Genomic DNA, 17,754 nt, shown 5'->3' on the forward strand with positions numbered 1-17,754 from the left:
AGTTGTACGATATAGTTGTTCGATCCGGCTCGTTCCGACTTGTTTGTATATACCTGCCATAGAAATACGACTTTTGGAAAGGTTTCCTCCTGAAAGCTGCAAAATTAAGAGAACAGTCTGCGTCAAAACGGACACACGCTTTTGTATGTTGATGGTGCCTGAACGCCACGACCCCTTACCTCGTTAAGATGTTTTCTTTTTTGACTTAGTACTAAATTTAACATTACATTTTGTGTGCAATTCAAATACTTAATAAATATACAATTTTTTAATTAGAGAGTAAGTAATATTTGTATATTTTTTCTAAATGTCTTGAACAATAACCCTAACTTTGCTTCTGGTAACCACTCTTATACCATATCTTAGTGTTTTTAAAAGTACAAACACCTTAGACGCCAAGCGTGTTAATGAGCGTTTCATGTGCCGCATAAATTTAAATTAAAGCGAGTCATAAACACATGCCGTACGGCAAATTTCGTTAACTTTCCCAAAGCAACTGTGTAAATATTTGCGAAGTTGAAACAACATTCTTCGCCAACGATCAAGTGAGTCAAGCGAGACAAGACTGCGATCAGTCTACGTCTGATCGCCGATTTATCCAAATACTTATATCTTACGAATCAAGTTTTCCGTTATCTAACCATGTCGAATCGCAATCTGGTTAAAATTTTTCTTCTGGTGGCATTGCTCAGCTTGAGTTTAATGCCATTTAGCCAAGCACATCCAAAACGTGGTCGTAAACGCGCCTTCGGTAAGTGGTTAAATATGAAAGCCCTTTTTAGCCCATTTTCAATTCCATCTATGTATTGCCATTCAGAATTTACTTTTTTTATATAGTGCTTTAAATTTCGATTGTTCATTTCTTACTATTTTCTCTGTAATTCTATAGGCTTGGGTCTTATGGGTGGAGTTCTAGCTGGAGGAGCTATAGGCACCCTTGCGGCGAGGGCCCATCAGGCTCCAGCAGCCGCTCCCGCTCCTCCGGTGGCGGTCGTCCACCACCACTATCCGGCCGGTGTCCCTGCGCCCATTGCTGCGGCGCAACCAGCCCATCCAGAGTCCAAGAAGATGACCGTCATCGAGACCGGCACCCCCGATGCCAACGGATGCTACAAGCAAACCGTCCGCGAGCCCAATCCCAACAACCCGAAGTCCTATACGGAAACGCAGCATTTGATTTGCCCGACGCTGCAGCAGGCCAACCTGCCGGCTCCTGCGATTGCTCCAAGTCCTGCCCACGTTCCTGTGATGCCGCAGCCCTTGCCAGTGTTCCCTGCTCATGTGGCAGGACCTCCACCTCCTGCCGCTGCCCCTGTGGCCACTGTCGCAGTTGCTCCTGCCGCAGTTGCCCCTGCCGCAGTTGCTCCAGCTGCCGCTCCAGCTAGCGTTCCAGCTGCGGTTGCTCCTGCTCCTCCTGTAGTCGTCCACCCTGCTGCGGTTCCAGTGGCTATTCCAGCTCCCGCCCCCGCTGCCCCCGCTGTTCAGCGGAATGCTGGACAGCCCCAAGTCATCCTACTGTCCAAGAAAACCGTATACTATCCCAAAAAGCGATCATCAGCTCCGACTCTCAACATTCCGCAGGGAGTGCTGACGTTGTTAGTGATCTTTTACAGCATTAAGGCTTTTATAATTTAAATCAAAAAGTAATTGCATATTTTAGTTTTTTAAATTCAAATGTTTAATTTAATAATCCGTTGTCTGTCTTCTTTAGAGTCGTTAAATATAACCGAAAAGAAACCAAAAATTAGAATTTCTTTCAAAATGTTTGCAAAATGATAAATGGTTCAATTGAAATATTAAATTAAAACTTTATCTACTAACAACAAAATTAGAATTTGGAAAAACACATAAATATTTAGAACACATTTCAGTCTGTTGCTAACAAAAAAACGTATACCTAAAACGTACCTATATAGTACCTATAGGTGAAGCACCATTTGTGCATGTCCTAGGTGAAGAAAAGAACCAAATATATATTATGAAATATATATAAAGTTATTGTAAAATAGGTAAAGTTATTAAGATTGTTACAGAAATGGAAACCACCAACTAAAAAAATACAACATTATCTTGTGTTACATTATCTTTTTGCATTTTATAACAATATATTTCAATGGTAATTCAAATTTTTCGTACCCAGTGATAAAATCGGTTGTGCTATCGATTTCCTTACAGCAAAAAAAAAAATCTACCTCATGCGACCCCTTGCGCTTGGTGGCAGAACTTTCCAATTCTACATGGGTAGTCCATGCTTATACATGAATCTTACATACTTCTTACATTTGACATTGCCGCCATATATCAGTAACAAGCTTTTTTACGATTCCAAAATTTTTTCAGCCGTGTGGCAGCATTTATTTTATTATTTATTTTGATTGTATAGAAGGCGCGCTTTAGTTTCCAGTTTTTTTTTAAAGGAAGACATAGTTACCATTTCGTTGGATGACTAAATAAAATTTTAAATAATTTTCAATTCGTCAGTCAATAAGCACGTTGTTTGGTTTCTCTGAAGTGAGCAAAAAATGTTTTCAACACCTCGTCAAAACTCCACTGACGGTCCTTTGTGCCACTCCACCCCGAGATCAGAGAGTCACGCCCCGCAGTTCGAGTCCAGGCCCGTTGCCAACCTCCCCGTGAGCGTTTACGGGTGGTATCGTGTGCTCATATTCAGCAGCGATCGTCGGGAGTCCGTCAACAGGGTGCTGCGACGTCTTCGCAGGATTTTGAGCCCGTTGAAACTAGATCCTCGCTATAAGCACTCTGGCGGGGAATACGATGAGGCCGAGGACTCCGGCGCCCAGTTCACGTTCTACGTGGACAGCTACAACGTAGCGAGTGCCTTGTTCCGCCGGGGACGGCTGGATAATCGCGTGTGGCTGAAGGTCAGTGACCGGATGCCCTGGGTCAGGGTTACCTCCGCTTTCAAGTTGCGGCTGAAACGGGTGATTCTCGAAAGGTATGATCCCGAGCGGCGCAGCCTGGATCTCACACTATTCCACATGGACGAGGCCTGGCGCGGGGAGTTCTGCGCCCTGGCGGAGTCGCACTGTATGAACTCGGTGGTTGGTATTATGGAGAGGTGTTTGCCCGGGCTGGAGCGCCTGATCTTGGACCGGAATCACCTGACCCACCTTTGGAGCTTCAGGGAATTGGAGAGGCGGTTCCCTTGGCTGCACAGCGTCTCTCTGAAAAACAACGACATCACAAACCTTGAGGTATTGCGGGTTTTCCAATACCTCCCCCTGGTCGCCTTGAACCTCGAGAGGAATCTTCTGCCGCCTGGTTATGAAGAGAATGTCCTAAGTATTTGGCCACGTCTGCAGTTTCTCAACGATATCCCTGTGCTACGCTTTTGTGAATATGTGTAAAGGGAACTCTTTTCCAGCGGCTTTTTCTCGTCGTTATAGTGTTTGTTTATAATTTATTTGTGTGTTATAAGTTAAAGTGTTATATTTGGTTGTGCCTCATAAATTTCAAATAATTCAAGTAATGTAACTCAATCCAACGCATTGAAAATAAAAAAAAAATAAAAAGTTATACAAAGAAACGTTTGGTTTTTAATGCTTTTTGATAGGAGTGAGTATTGAGCTTGAAGTGATTTGTATTTTTGACATTTTTATAGGCACTTTGTCAGTCCAAATAGAGCTTTGAAAAATGCGGCTTAAGTACAAGAATTGAGTTAGCCCGTTCGCGGTCTTGGCAGTTTCACACACTTGAGCGTCTCTTTCTTAGGTCACTTCAATTACGTAATTTGCCTGTTAACCCAAATGTAATGTCCTTACTCAAAACCAAGAAAAGTTTCCTTTTTCGGCGACTTTTTGGCATAGAACTTTTTACTTTTCACTTTGTGTTCTGCCCATGGCCAAAGCCAAAAGCTCAAAAGGTGAAACGTTTGCCACTACCGCTGCCGCTGCAGTTGTTGTCGTTATTTTGTTTCCCGAGTGCAAAATGAGTTACAAATTATTAAAAGAGACGTGGACACAACGCCTACGCACGGGCAACAGTTTTCCACGCCGACCGCAGGCTCAGGGTACACTGAGAAAAGCAGCTAGAGCTTTAACATATTTTTAAAATATGATTAAACCTGTAAAACTAAGCCATTTATTTTCAAACACCATATACTTTCATTTGCCGTTAAATTATATAAAATGAACTTGATAGTTTCATCAAGCCACATCCTTGTGGTACGTTTTTCCTACTGTGCACCTGTTTGTTAGAAGATCTTAATCTCTGAAAATAGGTTGAAGATTCCTTAAAAATGCTTGCCTGTGGCGTACACAGATTTTATACAAGAATATAATAAATACTTACATATGTTGTTTGAATAACTATTTGAAAAATAATTAAAATTAAAGTAAATTGTAAAATGCTAAACATAATCTTCAAAATAAATGCACTTTTTGTTGTGTAAGAGCAAGGGCAAGACTGAGAATGGAAAAAGTAATGGAAACAAGAAGTGGTTGCTGCGGTGCGGTGTTGGCCCAAACGGAAGTTGGCGCTGATGGCCGGGCTTTGGCTTTGGCCAACTTCAAGATGCTGCTCCCAGGGCATGGGCCACTCGCTTTTCACTTTCTTGGCACTTTATTTTAATTTCTGAGGCGTTCCAAAGTTTCCTCTCCGTTTTTTCAAACACTTCCATGCTGCCGTAGTTAGTTGCGGCTAAGTAGAAATTACTTCAACTTGCGGTTTGGACGCTCCCTTTTTTCAGGTCAACCAGGCAGGCAACTCCCGCCGGTCGCCTAATGCTAAATGCTACTGTTCTACCAAAGTCCATATCTGTTTATATTTATGTAAATGATTTTAAAGATACACTATACTATCCGCAGGCTGGCGTAATAGACTCATTTAAAAAAATCGTAATTTCAAAATGATATTTCTTCTAAAAGTGGTAAAAAATATATAGATAGGTAACATTCCATTATTACATAGGTTGCCAATGACCTTTAAAATCATAGTGTTTAAGTCTTGTTACATTACTGTAGCCATTTCATTAAATAGAGACATATCTTCAGAAATGTCTAAGTCTTTTACATCTCTTTTCTGTATTCTCAATATCGGCACTTATTATATAGCGCTTCATGACCATTTGCCCTTCAAGCAGTTTTTTTGCCTACTGGTATTTCTTAGAATTTTCGAGGTCTGAATTCAGGATTACAAATGTCCATGCTTTGATATCGGAGCCTATCAGAGCTATAGATTTTAACTCCTTACCTAGTCATTTAGGTCAAGTTTTTAAATTGTCCGCATGGACGTTGCGGCTTTCATGAGATGTCGGAAACCAAAAGCTGGAAAGTTGGGATTAAGCATGAAAATTCTAGATATTCTAGCTTAGCTCATATGTATTTCAGCAGATGGCTCTTAGAATCCTGAGACTAAGATACAAAAAATAACTTAAATAAGTTTGTTTTGTCAATATTTATTTATCTAATGACGCTAAATAAATTTGTAATTAAAAAAAAAAAATATTAAAAAAATAGTTGTCCTTGGAGATGCGGGGCATCGATCCCCGTACCTCTCACATGCTAAGCGAGCGCTCTACCATCTGAGCTACATCCCCATATAACGGTACCCGATTTTCGGGGCTACAAATATTCGCGGGCCGAATTGATGAGCCAATGCAAGGGCTCTATAAATAGATTCGACACTTGTTATTCACGACAACGATCATTAGCTTTCCGCTTGGTCAACATATCACGTTAAAAGAAGTCAATAAAACTTCGTCGTGGGACCTGGGTAAAATTGTGACTACGACCCTATTATGCAGTCGAAGTTAGACCAGTTTTTGGCGCTGAGAACAAAAGCATAGAAAACTGGCTTAAATTAAATTCAATTTTTTACCTGTTTATTGCTTCAAAAAATATTTAATTTTTTGAGGTAAAAGTATTAAAGTACTTTAGGGCTTAGCTTCAAAAATGAAATAACTAAAAATAAAAATTATAAATTAATTTTGATTGAAGTGCACCCAATTGGCTTTCTTGTCATTATTCATATTCGGAATGTAAATGTTTTCAACAGGCGGGCTGATAATTCCATATATGTATGTATAACTAGATGGATAGTATGTGCATCAGATTAACATTCACAAGAAATCAAATCAGTAATGGTAAAACACCCAATTAACATCTTTAAATCCAGAGGAAGTGACTGAAAGGCTCTCGATTTCCTGCAGGTCCTGCATTTTGCTGTTCAGCAAACTCACTTTTTACGATAAAGTATATGCAATGTATTGATTTTAGTTTTCTTGCGCTCTTTGCGACACATAAAAACGATGAAATCAGGAAATGACAGAACGCAGAGTGCGGAGTGCATAAATACAATTTATGTATGCAAGTTTTGTGTTTTCCCTTTTCCTTTCCTTTCACTTTTTCCCGATCAGCCGTTCTGGCTTTTTGGGGACGCCAACTGGGGGCGTGGCTCGAGCCATAAAGCTAACAAATTGCTGACACAACATATGAATGACAATATATCAGTCGGGGAACCAGCTAGCCGAGTGGCTGCTGCTGCATAACGTATAATTTAAGAATGGTACAAGTAGAGAGCTCTTAAATGCTGTTTTATAAAACTTAGCCAACGATGAAACCGTGGGTTTTCAATGCCTAAACCATCGCTTTCATCCTTTGACCTCACCTCTGGCGCTATTTGCTTCTCTACTTGGGGCACTTCACCACTCATCAACCACTCAACACTTTCAGTTTTTTTGGCATAAATTATCTCTTCACTTTGGAGAGCCGGTTCGATTGAGGCACAAAACAACCACAAAACGGGCGAACTTAAAGCTTAGATAAACACTAACAACAGAACAAATACATGTGTATACGTGAGCGAATTGGGTCAAGCGGAAAAATTCATTTCCGTTTTAGCCAATCCCAAAAGGGTGCCCCAAAGAGATGGGAAAAATTATGCAACATTTTTATTGAATTTTTCGCCAAGGCCACCGTCACCGCCACCGCTTCTGAGAAGATATATGTGCTCCCTCTTGTCAGGAATATTTTCGCAGGATCGGGGACAGCATCTTGGCTAAAACAGCGGGAACTTCTCAGCACCCAGTTCAATTAATCAAATTGACACTTGTTCCGTCGACAGATCATGGTCATCTTAATATTTCAGGATATAGAATGGTGTTTGGCATTTGACATTCGTTCCTCGTGTTTGTCACATTTGAATGGAAAATCGCTGGGAGGTGTACATTTAGCCAAGTAGGAGAAAATCAACCCATAGGTTTTGATTTGCCACGACTGACACACAAATGTTGTTCAATATGCGGCGTTTGACTTTGTGGCCCATGGAAACAAAAAACCGGAAGTGCGAGTGGCTTTGTGGTCGTGAAATTGGGCTGCGTGGCTCAAATGTCTGCGTGTGGTAGGGGGAAGCTCAACTCTCGCTGCATTTGACAGGTTGGTTCCATTTTCCTGGCAGAGGACCAGCCCATCCAACTATCGCCCTTAGGCCACCTTATAGGTAATTAAGAAGCGCGCATTCCATGTAAGATCAACTCTATGGTTAGGATGCCTTCATGTCAGCAAACACAAGCGTTTGTTGAGGAAACAGCTCCAATATTCTGAGCAATATTCTCTACAAAATTGAAAAATCGTCCCTGCTCGTAATCATAAACCTGAAAATCTGAGGCGAACAATATTTATGGCAGTTGGCTGACCAGCTGACCAAATAATAATCAAGAACGATTACAGCGATTTGTCAAGAGTGTCCTTAAGTGGCGTAGAAGTCAGCCAACACAAAGTTTAAAGAAACTAAACTTACTAACAACTTTTGTAATTGATTGCAGGCAACTTGTGCTGTGCTTATTGGGCTTCCACAGAAAAGCAAATAGCGTTTAATGTGGGATCCAACCAGCTATTAAAACACCACATGTGGAAAACGAGAGAGCGCAGGCTTCAAATTGATTGGTAATTTATTTAACAGATTTTTGTATGAGTGCTGTGCTTCAGATGGGAATGGGACTTACGAATCAAATTGTTCAGCTTTAAGCTGCTCCTCCCTCTACAAAAAATCGCAAAAACGACTAGGTTTTTATTCCTATTTACACATTTTCAGCACAAAAGGTTCGGGTGGGAAATGCAAACACTGTCATAATCAGCCTACAGACACCTACACTAATGCGTATACTTAATACGCAGGTCCATGTGAGCTTACGTCGGGGATTGCCTAGGAAATTTTGCCTTCTTTGTGGGAGAAAGAAGGGGAAATAAATTAAATCAAGCGTTTTAAATAGGACCCTGCCGAAGGGAAAGTAAATCAAAATGAATAATAAGATGGCAGTGCGGAATGGAATCGACAGCTTTGAAGATCGAAAGCACTTTACACCGAAGCTTTAACTAATTACTTTGAATTTTTCAAAGAGACCAAAAAATATCTTTGTTATTCTATTGCAGATGATTCTCGCCCGTCTGTCCCCCTAGCAAGTGCAAAAGAGTGCCACAAGCTTACACCCTTGTGTGTATGGCCTGGAAAACCTTGGGAAAAAGGCAGCAAAGCGTTAAACCGTTAGCAGCTAGATTGAGCCGAGCAGCTGCTGGCGACACCTTGCAACAGTTGCCTTAGGAAAAAACCACACTGCTAATACCATCATCCACCTGTGCACAGAGAGAAATAGGAGTACCGTTTGGATTGATTCTATCAATATTTTTTTAAATTAAGGATTACCAAAAAAACGATATAGTCGAGGGAGCAAAACGGAATTGGAGATACATTAGCAAATAAGCGATATTGTTAAGCGCCACCTACATGGTCTTCCAATATATGGTAATTTGGCAGACAGATGCTGAAACAAACTTGCGCTGCACAGGAAGCTCAGGGACCTACATGCCAAGTCTAACTTCTTTACCTCTTATAGTTTCCGAGATGTCAGCTTTTATACGGACGGACGGACTGACATGGCTGAACCTACTCGGCTAGTAATTCTGAAAAATGTATTTTTTTATCTTTACAAAACGTCTCATCTCTTGAACAAATGCTACTGAAATACTGAACATTTTTGTATACATTCCTTGGACTCCCTACAACAAGTAGCAATTTCTCTCAGTGCATGGTACGCGTCAGCGCTTTGCATACATATGCATTGTGGTTAAGCAATTTGCAGCAAACGAAATGAAAGTGCTAAGCGCATTGGCCGTCAGTTTTTGCCCTGCCTTTCCCTTTGCGAGAGTGTGTGTGCGGCAGGTGCGATATGGCGAAGCTGTCACATAGTGAGACCCATGTACAATGTATTTTTTCTGCAACTCCAGCTCTGCGGCTTGCGCTAAATTTCATAATTTTTGCGAGCGTCTGGTGCTGCCGGTGCTTGTCTGGTGTCTCCCAGTCACGTGTCATTCGTATCGCGCCATAAACAAACCCAACTTGCGTTTTCCACCGCCCGCCCACCGCGTTGGCATGGAGCATCGTTTGTTATCCCGACGACAGACCCGCTCCCGTCGCCCCAATTCGATTTATTTTTATGGGGCTTTCCTTGTGCACTTCTGCATTGGGGATACTTTTTGCGGAGCCGGCTCTACCCTCGCACTTGTTAACTGAAAATACTTTCTCATGCGTAAAATGCATGACAAGCGAAGCAGACACAGACGTTGAAGCATTGAAACGAGGGTGGAGGACGACTCCCGCAAAGGTTATCAACTTTAGGCATAGCATCTGGGCCCAGAATATAAATATAAATTTGTGCGCTTCTAATTTGGGCTTAAAGACGGAGGATCTGAAACATACAGTACTTGAAAAGTGCCAAAAATCAGCAGCATTCAACAGCGTTTTTACCTCAAACTATTTTTAAAGTACTCTTTTGCTTGTGAAAAGTTACTTCTATTACTAACCATTATTTGTGTTTCAAAAATCTGCTCAAGGTCACATCGATCTCAGTGCTAAAACTGTTTCTTGTGTTCTTTTCATTTTATTTTCTAACCCAAGAAATACGAAGAAAAATTTCTTCACACTTGAGTAAATTGGGGATAAAGGCCAAAAAGAAATCATTCAATTAAATATACAACCATACAACTCAAAAATGGAAAACAAAGACCAATTGCCGAGGCAATATCAATTGGGTAAATATTCAACGGAAAAACTGCAAACACAATCGAAACTTTACCGCAGCTGAAATATTTAAATGGCCGAGGAAAAGCGAAAAAATATGCATGAAATAAACAAGATAAAGTTGCATCCGCCAGTTATGAACAATAATTAAAAGGATCCCTTGGTCGGCGGTCATAACATTTCGGCTGAGTCGGTCCTCTTTGGGGTAATCACTCCCCTTGGCCCGGTAATTACGGCTGGAATTCATTAACTCATCACCCGGGTGGTCGCTGATAAGGCTGTTGAAATGTTATTTTTTCGTCCGACATTATTTTTATTCAGTGGCAGTACAATTTTTCGCTCAGGGAGTGAATGTACCAAGTCGTATGTATTGGCCCATTCAGCATGCTAGCATGTTCGTAGGCTTGAACTGGGAGATTGAACACCAAACACTTGTCTAGGAACAACAACTGCACTCCCAAACACTCCTGTATCAAACTACCTCGACCAGGAAGGGAAAAAGATATACTGCTACGACATCCAGATACCTTGATACCTTGATGTAGTGAATAAAACATGCTGCTTTCTCTTGTACTTACCTACCTTCATGGTTTTTATCAAAATTTTATTTAAAAATTCGAAGAGCAACAGAAAATATATTAATTTGTAGGTATTCAAATTTTTTCTTATTTTTTAACCAATAATGTTTGCAAATGTAAAATGTTAAGAAAAGTAAAGTATTTAGAAAAAAGTTGAGAAACATAGGTATTTTTCAAAAGTGGCGTATTGTAAGAGCTTAATACTTACTTATCTGAAAGTTGAAATTCAGATCTTGACATATCCTTTAACTAAGGCCTACCCTGTGAAAAACTCAGCAATTGCGAAATAGGGCAGCGCTCGTCGAGGGTGTAAGTAGCCACTGGAGAGCCTGGGAAAGAAATTTGGAATTTTCAAATGCTGGGCGAGCGAAGAGAAATGGAAAAGGCGTTGAATATGCAGCAGGATCTGCCCTAGTCGGGTTCAGAAATGGCCCAAAAGCTGCCCCAGAGCTGAGAGGCTGGGCTAACAAATGTTCGGCTGGACAATGTCCTGGGCGGGCCAAGAGTTTATCGCTGCACAAGTTTTATGTTAACACTGGCCACAACAAGACCAATGGCAATAGCAATGGCGATGGCGACGGGCAGCAGCTGCTTGACTCCTTTTCCGGACACTTTTTGTCTGCTTAGCTCCCAAATGTGCCACAAATACGGGGCAAAGTGGCGACTCTGCAGGAGCCAACTCCCTCGCCTGATAAGTAAATGAGTGCTGTATACTTTGGGGCGCGGGCGCAGTTTTCGGGATTTTCAATCATCAAGTAAGAGAAAGCCAGCCATGGGGGTGTTATTAATGTTGCGCTATCAGCAGGCCAACCCCCTACGCCGTAAAATTCTTCGTTCCTTCGTCGCACTTTGGAAAGAGAATCTGCAATTGAAATTGTTTTCAAATTTGAAAATTATTTAAACCAAAAAGTTTAGCATTAAGCTGCCTTTCAGTTTGGATATATATTTTTCTGTGACATCAGTTTTGAACAATTCATTTTCAATTCACTTAATTTTTGGTTTTCTTCTGGTTTTGTAAAGTGTTTATTTATTTTTATACATTTAGATGCAATCGGTAATATCGACTGTCAGTATTATCGATAGCCAATACCATCGATATAGCTTACTACTGATGTTTTCATATTCCTAATTTATGCGATATATTTAAATATTATATTTGCCTACACTGGTCTTCTTAGATTGGTCCCCTTGATCTCAGTTTAATAGTTTATTAATTTAATTGACTGATTAATTTTCAGAGTCCCCCTGCTTTTCGCCAGTGCTTTCACCGCAAAATGCACAGCCGGAGCAGCAAGAGCCAACAAGCAACAACCGGCGACCGACAACCAACAGCCAACTCGCAGCAGCTGGAGGAGCTGGAGGAGATTCGGCCATGAGGATGCAGATTCCCGCTGCTGCTCCATGTTGGCTGCATAAAAACCCAGAAATTAGCATAATTTCAGGCACTCGGGCTGCGATGGCGCAACACTTGCGACCGCAGATAAGGCGCAAAATGAACGCAGCGCGTCTTCTGTGCATGTGTTTGTGGGTGCGAGAGTGTGGCGGCTCCTGTGTGTGCGGGTGTGCAGGGGGTGCGTGTTGTGTGTGTGGGACCCACATACACGCGTGATGGGCGCGGTGTTCATCGCTTGGTATTCGGGAGCGTTGTGTAAAAGTTGCGGCATATGGGGTGCCAGCCGGTCAGCTGCGAACTTTGAACTCTCTTTTTTAAAATTTGTTCAAAATTTTATTTATTACATTTTACCTCGGATATTCTACAGAAATATTCAAGTTAAAATCATTTCTTTGATTCGTTATTTTATATTTAGTTATTAGATCTAGTAAGGTATTTAGTATCTTATACTTTGCAGAACAACCTCTAAAAAGCTTAATGAAGAAACCTTTTTTTAAAATCGGTCTGTTGTTGGTGATTCAGCATTTTCACAATAAAAGCATATGCTATGCATATTCTATACTTAGTAAATATCAAACACTTTCGGAATTAAAAGGTCAGCGAAGTGTATTTAAAATTCGTTTGTCTCCGGCCCTTAGGTTCCCCACCGCACTGGATACAGACCCTTTGTACTGGTGCATCCACAGCGGCATACGATTTCCATAAATGCACAACAGCGCCGAAATGCGTGGAAGAAGATCTTGGACAAGGAAAGTGACCTGCGGCAAAGAGAGATTTTCCAAAGAGGGTTTCCCAGTGGAACAACTGATGGGGCAACTACACATGCATGAATCTCGCGATAACGATGGAGTTCCCCGTCTAAGTTGGAGAGTTTCGATTGGCCATAGATTTTATTATCGATCGTGGATGCACCCAAGACAACAAATTGCTAGTGCAAATGAAGCACCTCGTTGAAGGCCAGCCTCAAGACCTCCGTCAGACCTAATCCGTAAAACATTTCGTTAATAATCTTTAGGTTTATGGTGCTTGGATCCAGTTTCAAAGAGAATGACCGAGGACAGTGCTGATGACGATGGCGTAGCCCCAGATACTGCTGGAAATGTAGTTGAGCCCGGTCCCAGTGGTGTCGACCCGAGAAGATCCTGCTATCCTGGAGATCTTCGGCCAGCTCAAATCCATCGTTGGGGAACCCAAACCAGCTTCCAGGCATCGTCAGATGAAAATTCGGTCTCAGATGTCGGCTCATGCTGAAATTCGACTCAAAGAGGTAACCAAATCCGGAGGCAAGACCTCTTAAGGGGCTTCTTAACCGGTTGTAGAAGGCCAGGCTCCGTTGCAGGCTCATCTTGCGAAGGTTGATCCGGCGGGATGTCGGAGCTGGAGGCCGTTGATCCGCTGCTGTTGACATCCGCTGGTTGAGCGGCGGATGTGGGCGGTCGTGGCGGTGTCGATGCACGTGGTGACCATCGCCAATCAGCGCACTTTCAGCCACGCGGGAAGGCCTTTGCCTGCTCCAAATCCTTGCAACGCTATTCCTGTTTCTTTCGCTGGTGGTCGCGGACATGTCTGGTAGTCTAGGCCCGGTTAGTGGGCCTTACAATGCTTTCGAAAACCAATAATTTTGGATGGTGGCGAAGCGACTTCCCACCAAAGGCCAACTGGGATCTGACAATAGACTCACGAAACTTAAAAACGATTGAGTAACCTGCACCAGCTTAAAAAACAAATCATTACGGTGTTGTTGAAAATGTTTCGCCCTTTTTTTAACATAATTAAATTTGACAAAAAAGAGTTAAGGACTCTAAATAATGTTAATAAATAATGTTTCTGCTTCTTATGAAATACTTATTTGTAACATAATTAGCAGTTCATATATTTTTACCCTTGATCTTGATTTCAGAAATAAAACAACAGTAATCTGTAAGGGTGCCGACTTTGATTTCAACATTTCTGCGGTGATTGAGCCTGGATTCCCCGGGGACTGCAATTAACGGCTGCGGCATATGTGTGTTCTAATATTACTTCATATTGAAATACTAGCACTGATTTAGCGTTTTGATAGCTCTTCCGGCAGGCTGCTCCTGCTCGTCTGCTGCTCAAATTGCAGGACGAGCAATCCATTTGCTTGCCAGCCGTATGGCAGAAGGCCCTTCTCGAGCGCCCTCCCGTATCCAAGAATTCCCCGAACTGCGTCATCGGGTGGGCCACTGCACTCACACACTCGGAGCGGCTGCCTTCATAATTCAGCGTGGAAAGTGGAAGAGACTACTGGCAAAATAAATGATGAAAATCAGCTCCCCAGATATTCCGCTGGCACTCTATTGCTTGCATACAATAAACAATTTGCTTGCTGATTTCCAGCATGAATTGGGATGTCAGCAGTCTGCACTGGAGCCGAGCAACCATTAATAATTGACTTGGCCCAGCCGTATGGGGCGTATGGGTAACATTGCTGGCAAAATCACTTTAATTGGCCCCGGCCACGCCCCTTTTGGCACCATTTATTTCAAGGCACTTGGCACTGATTAAAATCCCCCAGTCAGCTAATTTAAATGCTTAGGGGCTAGGACTACTTTTACTTTGCAGCTGCGTTGCCTCAATTACCTGAGCATGCTGGTATAAATTACCTGCTCACCTTATCCCGGTGGAAAAGCAATGTGTGTATGCACATACCTGGTCCGTTGTCTTTAGGAGCATGCTAATCTTTGTTCAATCCCATGTTCAGAGTTAATTTCGCACTTGTCGCTCGACCGGCGTTGGAGCGAGGAAGGTTAATGGTAATATTGAAACAAGCGTACGCACGATTCATTTGTTTGCCACTTAAATAAGGTTTCCCTGCGGAACACATTTACTATACATATTAAGAATTAAAAATTTTCACTCCTTAAGATGTTTCAAGCAATCCGTTTTATAGTTAGCTTTCCATTTTATTTCTTACAAAGGTGTTTTTAAATCTAAGCCCTAGCCCAAATTGCTACGTACATCCCGGAAACACAGCTAAAAAGGACAGCACCGCTGAAGGCCGTTTCGTTTTTCCATAGGTCCACAGCAAGGACCGCAGGGTCCACAAGGTCCGCAGCGCGGTCCACATGGTCCGCAACACGGCCCGCAAGGTCCACAGCAGGGTCCGCAAGGGCCACAAGGTCCGCGGCAGGGTCCACAAGCGCCGCAAGGTCCGCAACAAGGTCCACCCGGTGTACAACCCATAATTTATGGCAAGTCTACAAAAGGAAATTTAGTTATTCAAGTAACTTGAATTCAAATAAAGTTATTTACAAAGTTTTTTATTTATAAACTTTGGGCTAGAGTTAAAATTTAGATGTGTTTGGGCTGAGAGGAAAGTGAAAACTGATAAGAAACTAAGAAACGGTAGCAGGACAGTAGAATCTAGGTGCACAGCCTTCTAGATGTTTAAATAACATTATATCGACAAATTACTAAAGAATTTAAAGTTGGCTTTTCTAAGCTAAGATTTTTTAATAAGATTTTATTAATATGTATGGTTTTATTCCCGAGTTTGATGAACCGTTTTCGTAATAATCGTGGGCCACGAGCGTTCGCCAATACCCTTAACAAAATACGGCAAGCCGCGTTTTAATTGGGATTTTATTAATCTTTTTTAAAAAAAACAAGGAAGAACGCTATAGTCGAGTGCTTCGACTCTCCCGTTACTCTGCTTAAGAAAGCAACTGGGAAACGGAGATATATAGCTAGCAAAGCGATATTTAAGGCGCCACCTGACCGAAGATACTCGGCTAGTGATCCTGATCAAGAATATATATACATTATGGGGTGGGAAACGCTTCCTTCAACCTGTTACATACTTTCCGACGAATCTAGTATACCCTTTTACTCTACGACTAACGGATAAAAATATCGCAAATGCCAAAAAAATATATATTTCTATATTTGGCTAAATGAAAGCTGCCGAACACTGATCAGGTGCCCATATTTGTGGACCAATTTTGGCATTCTATCGTCATGCTCACTTTCACCTTCAAAACAGACAAGCCTAATTTGTGATATTTTTACTGTTGCACAGTCTTCATATTTTATTTGTGGCTTTGACATTTAGGTGTTGGGTTAACCATAGTGTGCGTGAATTAGAATTAGCATTGGCATCTTGAATGGATTCAACTGCTCATGTTGGGCATTCAGCACCAACAACCTCCACAGCAACTTCCAAATGGCCCGCAACACGGTCCACAAGGTCCGCAGCAGGGTCCACACGGTCTACAACATGGTCCACACGGTCCACAGCAGGGTCCGCAGGGAGCGCAGCTATATCCGCAGGGTCCGCAGCACGATCCACAAGGTCCACAGCACATGGTTAATTCGTACAAGTCTGCGAAAAACCAACAAAACTAAAGCAAATTTATTTTTTAAAACAATACAATTTTTACCACGTTTTTCTAGCCGAACAAAAATAATATGAGACACAACAACAAATTTACTGAGCTACACAACGGTCGAAATGGGAATGAGGTAAGCCCAAAACTTACATGCGTACATGGGCTTGACAGCTAAAAAAGGATTTCCAAGACCTACTTGGGATTGCTAATATATAATTCGGTAGATCGATTTATTTTAAAAGTATTTGAACACTTCTTCTTGTTAAAGTTTATACAAAGTACGAACATATTTTTCACAAGAGCACATACAATGTATTTTATTTAAATGGAAAATATAAAAAGAGCTTTTTTAGTTTTGAAATTATTTTGTTATAATTAATTCAAGTCAATTTAGTGCGATGACAACGTTCAAGAGAGAATCAACATTCTCTTATCCCAAATCAACTTCTTAGTTGCGGTGCAAGTATTAACTAATTATTATTATTATATAATGTTCGGGTATAATGTAAAATTTACAGGCGAACTTAAGTTTAACTATAGCTACGTGGCCTTAAGCTTAAAAACTAGATAACATTTTTCATTATTCATTTCTTTTTAATTATAAATGCTTACAAGCTAATTAAATATCATAATTTATATTACTAGAGTTAAGGAATGTTACCTTTTTTTTTCTATTAGATGCGTTGGGGTCAAATATAGATTGTAAGGGGTTTGTGGAAGCGAAGAGAGTAGATCTTATGGGATCAAGATAGGAACAATCTATTAGGATGTGTCGGGGTGTTATGGTGTCGTTGTTACATAGGGGCAAGAGGGTATTGAGAGGGTGGGTAAATAGGTGTCTGTGGGTCAACCAAAGAAGTATAATTTTAGAGAAGGTTTGACGTGGGATTAAAAGATCGTTTTGGAGGCGACCGTAGTTGTATATAATGTTTAAATGAGTGTTGCTTGATTTGTTATGTGTTTGTTTGGTTAAGAAGAAAAATTTGTAGCTCTTTATAATGTTTTTTATGTCTTTTACCATATCGAAATATTCAGGTTGTCGCAAAATGTCTAGGGCGAAAATAGATTTTGTTTCGGTTTCATCAGAAACTTCGTTGCCTTGAATGCCGTAGTGACCCGGGATTCATGCAATAATTATTTTATTTGCGTTTTTAAAAGGATTTGTCTGACTGTGCCATTTAACGCCACCAGGAAGTCGGAATAGATGACGGATGAGATTGGTGAATGTTGGGCTATAAGGACTGCATTGTAGATAGCAATAATTTCGGCAGTGAAAATGGAGCTGTAGTACGGTAGTAAGTGTTGTATATATAAAGGATGTCGCATTAGACATTTTCGATCCATCGGCTTAGATCAATGTCCTGGTCTGATGTTTGTTTAAGCTCGAGGAACCTTT

At 41.3% G+C, this 17,754-nt stretch overlaps 4 protein-coding genes, 1 long non-coding RNA gene and 1 other non-coding gene across 6 annotated transcripts; 2 read left to right on the plus strand and 4 right to left on the minus strand.

The window, feature by feature from the left end:
* The first annotated feature begins 531 nt into the window (after window positions 1-531).
* Window positions 532-2,083, plus strand: LOC108027069 (nematocyst expressed protein 3-like). Its single transcript, XM_017098281.3, has 2 exons — window positions 532-751; window positions 890-2,083. Exons 1-2 carry the CDS (start codon window positions 643-645, stop codon window positions 1,633-1,635), a joined length of 855 nt encoding a protein of 284 aa, XP_016953770.1. The 5' UTR covers window positions 532-642; the 3' UTR covers window positions 1,636-2,083.
* Window positions 2,084-2,423: 340 nt separating this feature from the next.
* Window positions 2,424-3,530, plus strand: LOC108027104 (uncharacterized). The gene has a single exon (XM_017098322.3). The coding sequence runs from the start codon at window positions 2,523-2,525 to the stop codon at window positions 3,366-3,368; it is 846 nt and encodes a 281-aa protein (XP_016953811.1). The 5' UTR covers window positions 2,424-2,522; the 3' UTR covers window positions 3,369-3,530.
* Window positions 3,531-5,484: 1,954 nt separating this feature from the next.
* Trnaa-agc (transfer RNA alanine (anticodon AGC)) lies at window positions 5,485-5,557 on the minus strand. Its single transcript has one exon. It is a non-coding gene; the product is annotated as a tRNA-Ala (tRNA).
* Window positions 5,558-12,877: 7,320 nt separating this feature from the next.
* LOC108027105 (uncharacterized) lies at window positions 12,878-13,682 on the minus strand. The gene has a single exon (XM_017098323.3). It carries the CDS (start codon window positions 13,568-13,570, stop codon window positions 12,935-12,937), a length of 636 nt encoding a protein of 211 aa, XP_016953812.1. The 5' UTR covers window positions 13,571-13,682; the 3' UTR covers window positions 12,878-12,934.
* A 1,208-nt stretch (window positions 13,683-14,890) lies between these two features.
* Window positions 14,891-15,402, minus strand: LOC108027108 (male-specific sperm protein Mst84Dd). The gene is made up of 2 exons (XM_017098326.2): window positions 15,283-15,402; window positions 14,891-15,227 (listed from the first exon to the last, which is right to left on the minus strand). The coding sequence occupies exon 2, from the start codon at window positions 15,211-15,213 to the stop codon at window positions 15,004-15,006; it is 210 nt and encodes a 69-aa protein (XP_016953815.1). The 5' UTR covers window positions 15,214-15,227; window positions 15,283-15,402; the 3' UTR covers window positions 14,891-15,003.
* A 620-nt stretch (window positions 15,403-16,022) lies between these two features.
* LOC127011586 (uncharacterized) lies at window positions 16,023-16,555 on the minus strand. Its single transcript, XR_007764682.1, has 2 exons — window positions 16,410-16,555; window positions 16,023-16,351 (listed from the first exon to the last, which is right to left on the minus strand). It is a non-coding gene; the product is annotated as an uncharacterized LOC127011586 (long non-coding RNA).
* Between the last annotated feature and the right edge of the window lie 1,199 nt (window positions 16,556-17,754).

The sequence above is a fragment of the Drosophila biarmipes genome, chromosome 3R, assembly GCF_025231255.1.
Source record: "Drosophila biarmipes strain raj3 chromosome 3R, RU_DBia_V1.1, whole genome shotgun sequence".
Lineage (NCBI taxonomy): Eukaryota > Metazoa > Arthropoda > Insecta > Diptera > Drosophilidae > Drosophila > Drosophila biarmipes.